General features: G+C 45.1%; 1 protein-coding gene across 1 annotated transcript in view; it reads left to right on the top strand.

The window, feature by feature from the left end:
• tgfb2 (transforming growth factor, beta 2) overlaps positions 1-12,031 on the top strand; it is a 35,828-nt gene that overhangs the window by 15,856 nt on the left and 7,941 nt on the right. The window contains exon 2 of the mRNA XM_023418634.2: positions 10,137-10,300. Coding sequence (XP_023274402.1) covers positions 10,137-10,300 — 164 coding nt within the window. The remainder of the gene's footprint in view (positions 1-10,136; positions 10,301-12,031) is intronic.

The following is a 12,031-nucleotide window of genomic DNA, read 5'->3' as shown; positions in this document are numbered from 1 at the left end:
CTGGATTCCTCACAGCGTAATTATTTCACAGCAAATGTTTTCATTTATGTATTCCCACACTCTGAATCTGTTATTGTTCATGGAGCTGAGCAGTATGGCCGCCACCTGCTCCGCTCGTGAAGGAGAGCTGAGGTTTGGAAAATAAAAAGGGAAATGGTAAAAACCCTTCATGACCTGGACTGAGTGAGCAGAGCTGAGGTGGAGGACTGAGTCTAAGTCCTCCTGAGCCGACTCCAAGTGAAACAGTTTGAGCTGCGATTGTTTCTTCCTGTCTTCAGTCAGATGTTTGCCCGCTGCAGGTGTCCCGCTCGGCCCCGGCCAACACCATAATGACTCTTTCATGTTGCAGCCTCTGACTCCCTGACACTGTGTAAAGTGGCCTGTAAAGTTGAGGCCAGCCGCAGCTGAATCATTACACCTCTTCCTCAGAGAGAGTTCAGCTCAATGAGGAGAGTTTGGTCAGCTGTTCCCTGTAACGGCTACATCCACACCTCAGGAAGTGTGTCTGTGGTCAGCCGGGGTCAGGGGGCTGCTGGGAGGGGCCATGCAGCTTTCATAAGGCCGTGACCTCTGCGTCACAAACGGCTACTTTCAGACCTGAAACGTAAAGTCACAGGGACAGACCCAGGTGTGTAGTGATACATGTAACCTGTTCCGTCAGGTAACTGAATGTATATCTGTTGTTCCGCTTCCTGTTTCAGTTCAGTCTCCACACTCACATAACTGCTGTCCAGTAACAGCACCTGTATGTATAATACATACAGAAGTAGATATTCACTTCCACAAAACCAGGTTCACAAATTTATTTCACTACATCTTCTCCAGAGGCATCGTTTGTTTTATTATAATAACTCTGTGTCTTTATTTGAAAAAGGACAAAATCTAAAGTGTGAACCAGCTGAGACTGTTTGGGCTGATGAGGTCTTCAGTATTTTTCACTCAGGCTTGTTGCTAGGTAACTTACAGTGTGTAAGTGGTCAGTTGTTGGTCGGTGTCAGGTTCTGCTCAGGTCACTGTTGGTGATGGTTTAATGTGTGAGCACAGATTTAGGAGCTGTGGTTGTAACAGGTCAGAACTCCTCCTGCTGCTCTGCCTGACGCTGGAAATAATCCATGAGTTTCTGCTGGGGACGTGAATTTCATCATCAGAGGCTGAACCTGAGGCTCTGTACAGACGTCCATGTATTTATATCCGGCCACTATGCTCCACTGGGTACCAACTGTGCATGGAAAAACAAACACGGCCGCTGAGTTTGAAGAGAGGCTGCGAGGAGGTTACACCATCCCAACCTCTACAGTTAATCTGTAAAGAATAAGTAAGCAGCTCTTCTTCTTCCTGCATGGATCTCACCATTTTGATTTGATTCGTATTCTGCACTCACCGACCCGTCCCGGTTTTCATGGGATAGTTCTCTTTTTTTGAGCGACTTTACTGGAAAATAATATTCTTTCCTGGAACATGAATTGTCCTGATTTTTGTGAAAATGCACTTCTAATTTAGAATTTCATAGTTTCATTTGTGTCCTTCTACTACTTTGTGTGCGTAAACTTATCAAAACAGGTACAACAGTGCCCAATTTGTTTTATTACCTACCAACTGCCATCCATCCTCATCCATCACCCTATGAATTGGGCGACCCGATGGCGAGTTCCCGTTTGACTCCCAGCCGCTTTTTGTCCCTGCATTTCCTGGTGATCTCGACTGTCCTATCAAATAAAGGCCAAAAAAGTGCCGCAAAAAAACAATGGCAGTGTAAATTCAGGCAGAGAGTACTGAGGCGGGTCCTAGCAAGAGTTTTAGTAAAAACAAACAAAAAGCAAACTTATAAGCACGAGAAAGTGAGTCAGTGACATCCCAGAATGCTGAATTGTTCCTTTAACCTATAAAATCCACTTTGCAACTTCGTCACTTACTTTGTAAGATAATAATTAACCACTGATGATGAATGTTATTTTAATCTTCTGTGTAGATGTGTAGTTCACCTGTACTGCAGTGAGCGGCCTCAGGAGTGAGTGCAGCTACAGACATATGCCGGGTCGTTGGTGTTCTCTCAGCACATATTCAGACTGATGAATGATTTAATAAACTGTAATTCTGTTACAAATGACCCCATTAGAGATGATTTCAGAGTGACCGCCGTAATCATAGGCTTCACTCTCACCAACACCATCTCTCCATGTGCGCTGCAGCCTGCTGCTGTTTTCACGTTGCACTTCATATGGAAAAGATGTAGTAATGACAGATTAGGCAGGAGTCCGGCGCTCACACTGGTACTAACTCTGTCATTGCAGAGCGGAAGAGGTCTGTGAAGTTTCTGCTGACAAAGCCACCAGTCAGAGCGTCTGCAAGCCAGAGGAGTGAGAGCAGCCAAGTACAGCAGTCTGAGCCCTCCCCCCTCAGGAAGGAAGTCTGACGGATCCTCCACCAGGTTCTCTCTGAACTCTGAGGTCCTTCATTCAGGAAAAGGTTTTATTATTTGAAATAGACTGGTCACTGACAGACGGTCCTGCTCTGCTCACTATTTAAACTGTACTGGTGGAATTCTGTCTGTTATCGACTGTGTCAGCCTCAGGTGAAGGATGCTGAACACGTGAGGCACATCAGACCTTAAAACCTTCTGACTGTGGCCAGTGGAGATCTCAGAAAACACTTGAAGCTGGACTTGTCCTCACACAGAGTGACGTAGATGTCTGTACTGTAGATAGGTTGTGTAATCTACTCAGTCGTTGCATCATGACGTCAACTGAAAACCAGCATCAGAAACAACACAGTTCAAATGGTTGTGTTTAGGTTCTGTTAGAGACGTGGAGAGATGAGCAAGGACAGTTTGGGTCATATCAATCCAGACATGTTTCTCATCCTGGCCAAAAATAAACAGACACATTTCTAACGTGTGCGATACGTGCAGGGTCTGCACAGGTTTTTGTTGTGTCCAGCTGTTGTGTGATTGTTTTTTAAGTTGACATGAATATTCAGTTTTGAAGAGACTTAGATTTAAAGTTTTAGGGGTTTTAAAACATCTGGAGAAGACGTCTGAGTCTGAAAGCCTCCTGAAACAGTCTCTGTAAAACAGGTGCAAGGCTCATGTGGAACCGGAGGCAGAGGAATGACAGAGATCCTCCACATCTCCATCTGAGTACGTCATTATTCACTGAGATGAACTGTAGTCATGATAGCACTGCTTTCTGACTTTTCACTGTTCTGATCACTCTGTTGCAGTGGTTCAACCTCAGGGTCAGGACCCTAGCAGGGTTCGCAGGTTAAGAATGAGAGGTGAAAAGATTATTGACAGTAAAGGAAGTCAAGAAAAAAACTGTTTTACACAAAATTATAAATTCATTTTTTTCAGTTTTGTCTTGTCCTCTTTTATTTTGAATTAATAGATAATGCTGAGCATTGGTAAACTGACATGATAGTTGTTATCTCCTGGGTTAAAGCATTAAGATGAAGCTGTGGAGTCAGCAGGGTCATACACTCAATGTTTTGTGTCCATGTTCATTTAAAGGAGCTTATATGTAAGTTTTGCAATTGCTACATAGCTAATGTTAGCATTAGCAACTGTTTACTTACCAGTCTAGAAGAAAAGTTGTAAGTTCAACATCAAACTTCATTGCTTTACTCACCAATAGCTGTCTCCACCTCTTGTCTCTTCTACTGAAGTTAGCATGCTAACCAGCTAGCTCCGGCCCAGTCTGTCACTGTATCATCCAGTTTGTCCTGAAGAAGCAGCTGCTCAGAGGACGTATTATAACCTCTTGTAATGCAACAATGGCTGAAGCTTTTGACAAGACGGAACAGCTGCTAATGCTAACGTTAGCTATGTAGCAATAGCAGAACTTTTAAACAGCTCCTTTCACAGTTAATCTCACTGACTGGGGACAATCAGTCATAAACTCCCTGCACGTCTTTAACTTGTGTTTCGTCCACACAGCACGAGCTTCAGTGCTTTGCCAGTGGTATGTGAGGTAATGGGAGTGATGAGTAATGAAGTGACTGATTACAGGAATCAGGGGCCCAGTGTCGGCCCCGTGTGACAGCTCTCATGTGACATCAGCTCTTCTCTCAGAGGGAGGAGCTGCATGAAAGAGCAGCATCCATGTCGCTGTGTGAGAATGTGTGTGATGTGACATCACTGGCCTCACTCCTGTTTTAGTCCCATCACTATGATGGAGTGATGTACACACACACACACACGCACAGACCACAGCGGCGCCAGTTGTGGTGGATGATTTTCATGTCGGGTCTGGCTAAGTTGGTAGTGATGTGGGCGGACTGTGCTGTGCGCCGCGGCCTGCAGGCAGTCAGGGATTTCCTGAGGCCCCACACTCTCAACCAGCCCCTGGAATTTCCCTCCAGACCTCACTCTGTAGAAAACCCAAGTGTGCTTCAACTGGCAGCCCCCTGCTGCACTGTCTGAGAGGATTTAACTGTGCTCACTGACATGAAGTATACTACGACCATAAAGAACAGACCAACAAATCAGCTGTTCTTAAAATTCAGCCCAATCAGAAGAGGCTGCAGTCTTCACTTCACAGCTCTAGTAAAGACAGTCAGATCAGGGTCAGCCTGTGTGTGTGTGTGTGTGTTGAGTCCAGAGCTGGAGTTGTGACAGGTTAAAAGAATAATACACTAATGGTCTGTTTAAAAAGACAGTGAATTCATTCATAGTCCTTAATAAGATTAAACATGTGATAAGATTAAAAAGATAATGAGGTCATAAGAAAAAAATCATAAGATTAGTCTAAAGATTAGTCAAATTGTTTAATAACAGTAGAGACTCATGTTGTGTTAAAATAATAATAATATCATTTGTGATCTACAAGGTGGTCTTTATCTGCTAGTCTGGGATCGATTGCTTTTGTCTCCACCCACATACCCAGGAGAGATCACGGGATTTTCCTCATTGGTGTAAACGCTCTCACTGAGGGAACATTATTCTGTCACGCTGATATTTCTCCCATTTATCCAGTATGTTGTCTGTATTTTATTCTACTAAAGTTGTCGTCATTATTTTCTTATACAAGTTTGAGTGTCGAGAGAACGTATTAGAAGATAACGCAGCGGCAATGGTATAAAATGGGATACACTTCCTGTCTCCTAAGTGGGCGTGGTCATGATTGCTTGTTCATGTCAAAACATAACAACACAATACAATACTAGATACATTATGAATTTGCACCTGATTTTGCTGCTCATTTTTATCTGGTATCTTAATATCTGATCAACCCAGTACAAGATGATATCAGTCTAATAATACTCTCTGTTTTCCCTCCAAAAACAGTTAAATGATAATAATAGCAAAAGTATTATTAAGCAAAAAATACAAGTTTCATTTCAGTTTAAACATTGTTTCATATATAAGTCCCTCTAAACTCTAAGCAGTGCTGCAGCTGGGAGTGAAACCAAAACCAGAACCGACAGAGAGAGGAGAGATCTGTGTAGCCAGAGCTCGTGAGAGAGGTCTGAATAAGCTTCATTTTCTCCTGATCTGTCGGTCTGAAAAATGACAATGTTCAGAAGATCTGTGGCTTTATATAATAATATTTATTTCGGTGACTGTGGGGCCAAAAGAATCTGTCATAATCTATGATCATGTTCACTTCTCCCCTGAATGGACTCAGACCTGCTGCCTGTCTCCTAAAGGGGCGGGGAGGTGGAGAAACCCACGTGGCACAGTTACGGTGAACCGTCTCCTTTCTCAACTGTCTCTGGTTTAGAGTAAGTTAGAGTCAGGTTTTGCAGAGTAGAGGGTAAAGTCTAAGTGCTTCTGCCATTTTGTGAATTCACCTGTACATAAATATTTAACACAGTTGTTTATATATTATTTATTTAGTCAAATTGTGTGACACTCTAGGAAATGAGAATTATGTCTCAGAGAAAAACAAATGCTGATTAAACGTAAATGAGGGTATGTGCTTTACAGTTGTGCAGATGAGTGCATTTGTAAATTGGGTACATGATTATTAATTAGAGTAAACACTCACTGAGGAAACATCACCCTATGACTGATTATTTCAGGGGACAGCTAGTTTGGCCCTGTCCCAGGTTCAGAAACACACCTACCAACGCCTCTACAGCTCACTGATGAACACACTCGTTCTCCACTTTAAACTACACAAAATGACAGTCTGACAGACTTAGAAGACGACGAGTTCATCCTTTACTTCTGTGCAGTGTGTCTGGTACAGTGCCAGTTCCCAGATGTGATCATGGTATTCAGTGATATCTGGTGTTGGTTTTGGTCGCTGTGACAACAAGATTTCAGGATGCTACACATTTACTGACACAGCTGTGTCTGACACTAACTCCCAGTTCACACAGTGACCGGCCAAGTGTGTGGAGGTGTGCAGAGGTGTGACAGCAGCAGGGTGTGAGTCTGTCTCTCAGGTTTGACTTCATGTTTCTTGGTGTGAGCACCGGGAGCAGCTGGATGCTGTTAGAGGAGGGACTGTATGCCAGGCTGTTATCACCATGTGGAGACACGGAGAAGAGAGAGACCCTGCTTTCACTGAACAGGTAGAAACACTCTCATTAGTCGTGGTTTGCTTGAAGCCTACTGAGGCTGTCAGGTCCAGTGTGATCCTGGTCCAGTGTGGTGGACGTTCCTCCCTGATCAATACATTCATATAGTTAATGTCAGATTATCTCAGTGTTGTGAGTGAAGTGAAACTCATCTCACTGTGCCTCAGCTTCATTTCATTCACTGTTTCAGAGGAGAGTTTGATTCATGAGCTTTTCATCAGCCTTCATCATCATCATCATTATAAACTCATTCAGAGTGAATAACAAACAACATACTGGTATCAGTCTTCAGCAGAGCAGATATCAGTCCAACCCAGGACTGAGCTCTCTTTGTGAGTGTCCATCGTGTTTGTGTGTGTGTGTGTGTGTGTGTGTGTGTGTGTGTGTGTGTGTGTGTGTGAGCCTCTCATCAATGCGTCCAGTGTTGAGCCGGAGCACAGCGGACTCATTCATGAGGCTGCAGCAGAGTGTGTAAACAGTCCGCCCTCAGCTGCTCCTCAAGGAGCTGAAGTGTGACTTTCTCTGCTGACGAGTGGAAGGAAATGAGAGAGAGCATCGTTGGTCTTGGCTCATCCTCCTCAGCTGCTCACACTGCACACTGTTCTACACTGGCCTCAGACCAGCAGCACAGGGATTAAACAGGATCAAAGAGTTCCCACACAGAACCAGGACCAGGTCCCGATCAGCACTGTGCTGTTTTCAGCAGGTTCCTGTTGACCCGCCTGTAGTGGTCACACTCACAGAGCAGGTCCTGATCACTGTAGTTTAAGGTGGACTGCATCACTGTAGTTTAAGGAGGACTAATACACTGTTGTTTAAGGTGGACTGCATCACAGATTCATCTTCAGGACAAAATCTCAGTGTCTAGTTCACTCCCATCAGCCTCTGCTGTGTTTAGAGGTAATTATCACATGTTAGCAGGCTAACACATTGAGCCATTATACCTGCTAAACATCAACATGTTAGCATTGTCACTGTGGGCATGTTAGCATGCTGATATTTAGCATTTAGCTCAAAGCACCGCAGTGTGCAAGTACAGCCTGACTGAACGGTGATGGAGGGCCACCATCCTCTCCTTCACCTCTGCTCCTACATTACTTCTGATGTAGAGGAGCTGCGGTGGATGGAGGCAGGACGCAGCCTCTTTTCTGTTTTCTTTTGATTCGTTTGATTTTATCTTTTTGTTTTTTTATATAAACTCCTTATCTCCCTGAGTGTTTCTCCTGTTGTAAATTAGGACCAGATCAAAACTGAAGACTTGTGGTCCAGCTGAGTCCTGTGGTGGACTGGTGGTCCAGAGTGCGGTGGCTCCTGGTCCTTGGACTCTGAACAGGAGATGTTCAGAGAATCTGTGGATAGAGGGAAAATACAGATATAATGTAGCACCTGTTGTCTTAGTGGAGTTGTTTGTACAGAACTAGGTGATTCATGGTGTGATGGTGACTGGTAGATCGAAGGCCTAGTTCCTGTTAGAATGCAGACACTGTCAGGACGCATGAGCAGAGACAGACGGCCATGTTGGAGCCCCACAGCAGCAGGTATTTCACAGGTACCTGTGACAGTCCTGAGAGTTGTCTCTGGACAAACAGCCAGCAGCTGAATCAGACAGTAAATCCCTGTGTAGGCTTCAGTCTGCTGCTGCAGGGTGTTTCCCTCCAGGCACTGACACACACACTTCACATCCTCTCAGGATGTTACTGCCTCCCATCAAACAAATAGAAGAGTTTCCACCGACAGTCAGAGCCGAAAGAGTGAGTGATGTCGACGGGTCAGACAGGTGACACACCTGAGACATCACCTGTCACTCAGTGTACACTCTACACACATTTGACCTGTTCAGTAATCATAGTGATTATTGTTCTGTATTACTGTGAGTATTACTGTATTACTGTATTATTGTTCATTCATTGTTACTGTGGAAACAGCAACTGGTAAATGAAGCAAGCCTTAAGTTAAAAGGTGCCACTCTACATTTTTTTTTGTGTTCTACACCCAGACTGTATTTTCAGGGTAAGGGTTCCTGTGACGTGCGTGTTGGTCTCTGAGCTCTTTGAAAACACAGGTGACCTACACTCAGTGCTGCACCTGAACGCCTCCTGTGTGACAGAGGAAGCTGCTTCTGTGGAGACACAGAAATGTAATGACCGGAATAATAAAGCATCAGTTTTCAGCTGATGTGAGCGGTGCAAGATGCAGCTCGACAGATGTTGTACAGCTGTTTTTACCTCATGAGCTGATGTTGAAGCGTCACAGTAAATGTTGCTCGACTGATCAACTAAAGTTTGAGACTGTCTTGACAGTGCGTGTGGAGAAGCAAAGGAAGCTTCTTTAAGTACTATTCAGATTTTCACATTCATCTGAGCTCCACCCATTAAGAAAGAAAGATCATCTAACATGTTTCTGACTTCATGTAGACTCATTTTACACCTATTTATTTTTTATTTAAAAGAGTTCAATATAAATCAGTCTTACACAGATTCATGTACATGGGACAAATATAATGTTAGTTAGATGCAGTATAGTTTGTGTGGAAAACAAGTGAATCCAGAGGCGGTGTGTATGATTTACAACAGCAACTGTCACAAGTCTGGATACAGATGTTAATACAGATGTTTGTGTTATATAAACAGGTTGCTGGTGACAGTCCTGAGTAACTAGGAGTGTGTGTGTGTGTGTGTGTGTGTGTGTGTGTGTGTCTGTGTGTGTCTGTGTGTGTGTGTCTGTGTGTGTGTGTGTGTGTGTGTGTGTGTGTGGTTGCTGTGGTTGTGACTCTGTGTAAACAGACCACAGTGTGTGTCTGATCCAGGTCTCTGCCTTACGTTACAGACATCAGACCTCCAGGATCTGAACTCTCAGAGCTGTGGGACTCTGTCAAACACTGCTCCGCCACACACACACTCCCCCACCACACACATGGTTTCCAGTATCGCTCTACACGCGTGTGCTGCGGAGCATCTGTCAGACATGGTAACACATGTGGCTGTCAGTGCTGTGTGTGTCACCCAGTCATGTGTCGAACACGTCCACACACATGCTGCTCAGTGTTAGAGGGGATTGTGCTGCTGCTACTGTGTGTGTGTGTGTCTGTCTGTGTGTGTGTGTGTGTGTGTGTGTGTGTGTGTGTGTGTCTGCTGACGCACTGGGGGAGTGTGTTATCTGCCTCTGGGTGTCAGGGGGTTCACTGATCTGTGTGTTACAGTCTGACGTCAGGAGGAACGTTCAGCATTCACACTGATCTTTAAAGGGACACTCCACAGTTTTTACACATCAACATCTGTTTATGGGTCACAGGGAGCACTAAGTAACCCTGATGATGTCATAGTGATGTCATCAGATTTTTAACAGTAAAGTCTGAGTTATAAACTAAAGTTTGGAGCATTAACCACGCAGAAAAGGGATTAAGAGTCATGACATCTCAGAGCCAAGGGAACCTGCTCTGTCTCTATTTGGTCGTAGCAGTGAGGTGCAGACCCAGATGTAGATCCAGGTCCAGATCTGTCCTCACTATCGTTTAGATCAGAGCACATATCCTCATATCAGTGTAGATGTCTCCAGATAAGAACCTCAGTCTCACAGTAAACCCTCAGTTAACCGTTGTCTCTCCCTCTCCGTAGACGTCATCTCTCCGACACACTTCAACCCTTACTTCAGGCGGCTGACGTTTGACGTGTCGTCCATGGAGAAGAATGCGTCGAACCTGGTGAAGGCTGAGCTCAGGATCTTCCGTCTCCAGAACCCCGGAGCCCGAGTGTCCGAGCAGCGCATCGAGCTCTACCAGGTACCACACGCCTTCACCCTCCTCACCTCCTGACCGTCAGTGTACCTGTTTATGGGTGGATGTAGCGGGTGGTGTGTTGCCGTAGCTGTTGTCCACTGTTCAGCAGTCGGACAGTGCTGTGGGGGAAAACTGGAGCCTGCTGGTCCAGGATCTGAGGCTTACAGCTGGGGTGACGGGGTCCTGGATGAGTTTCTCAGACTCTTCACCACTTTATCGGTGTGGACAGTCATCTGTCATGTGCTCTGTGAGGAACTTGAAGCTGCTCTCAGGCTACGTCCACACTACAAGACTAACATATCACATGACCATTCACGTGCAATGAGCATGCGTGAGCTTGTATAAACAGGTAGCAGAAAGTCTTCTCTGCAGTTGATTAGTTGCACAAAATACTACGAACGGGGAACATTAAAGACAGTTGTAGCGTTAAAATATAGAATTTAACTGAACAACAGCTGCTAGTAAAGACAACAAGGTCAGTAACTCTTCAGTATTTCCTTATCATGTTGTATCCACCACTGGAAGTTGGGGCTGATAAGACCCAATCAGGGAGCGTGGGTGTCAATGACATCGTTTCCAAAGGTCTCAGTTTTCGCGAGTCCAGACAACAACACCAACACCAGAGTTTTCAAACTAAAACGGGACCAGCAGCGTTTCTGAAACTGGGCTGTAGAACTGTGGAGTAGTGTGGACGTCGCATCAGTCTCTGCTCTCGTCCTGTTGATGGAGATCAGGTCGTGACCTTCTCTGCCTCCTAAACGATCCTCTCTTTGGTTCTTGGTGATGATGAGACAGTTCTCACAGTGTCAGAGCTCAGACTTCCTGTCCGTAAGCCCGCTCATCAATGTCGCAGTGTTTGGGGAACGAGAACATTACAGTTAACCCTGTGTCTGTTTTCTACTTCACTGGGCTGTGTAGGTCATGTACCTGTGAAACACAGTGTGTGCTTCAGCAGAAACACAGACCTAACATCATGTGACAGACAGACGTGTGCAGCAGTATTTACCTGAGGACAACGTCAGAGGACAGCTGGAACATTCACTCCTCCCTGATTTCAGGTTGTTATGTTGTGTTGGTTGTAGGGTTCTTGGTGTAGAAGTGATCCACAGAGTTACTGTGCTGGTACCAGTGTTTGAATTACAGGGGAGCTGGGGGAGGGGCTGGGTTTGGGTACCCCCAGAAGAGACCTGAGCAACATAACCTTGTGGAGGTCTAAATAATCAGCGGCATTTCTGATGTTTAAATGAGTGACATTAGAAATGCAAGAAATCCAATGAAAACGTAATGTCCTGTCATGGCTGCTGGTAAACATACTGTCACGTTTCTTCATTGTTCCTTTGTCTGAAAGCAGAACCAGAAAAATGCATGAACATATGAAACACGTGGAAACATACATGTTGAGTTGAGCTGCATTAGAACACCGACCCTGTGATCACACCTCCATCCATCCCTGACTCCTCCCCCATTCATTCATTCCTGGTCCGCTGACCAATCACTGCATAAAGTGGCTGTGCTCACCCCTCCTGATTCAGACTGTGGAGAGGTGTGTGTGTGCGTGTGTGTGTGTGTGTGTGTGTGTGTGCGTGTGTGTGTGGGGAGGGGGGAGTCATATTTGGATCATACTAATGCCTAGTATTTTATTATTGCCTATACTAAGGCCCAGACTGCAGAGGAGGGCCGTCCATTAATGATATATGAGCAATAGGGAGGGAGAACACCCCCACCCACCCCACC

Source organism: Seriola lalandi, unplaced genomic scaffold (genome assembly GCF_002814215.2).
Source record: "Seriola lalandi dorsalis isolate HSWRI2012SDOR001 ecotype SW California unplaced genomic scaffold, Sedor1 jcf7180002054583, whole genome shotgun sequence".
Taxonomy (NCBI): Eukaryota; Metazoa; Chordata; class Actinopteri; order Carangiformes; family Carangidae; genus Seriola; species Seriola lalandi.
This window is presented reverse-complemented; position numbering and strand designations above follow the sequence as displayed.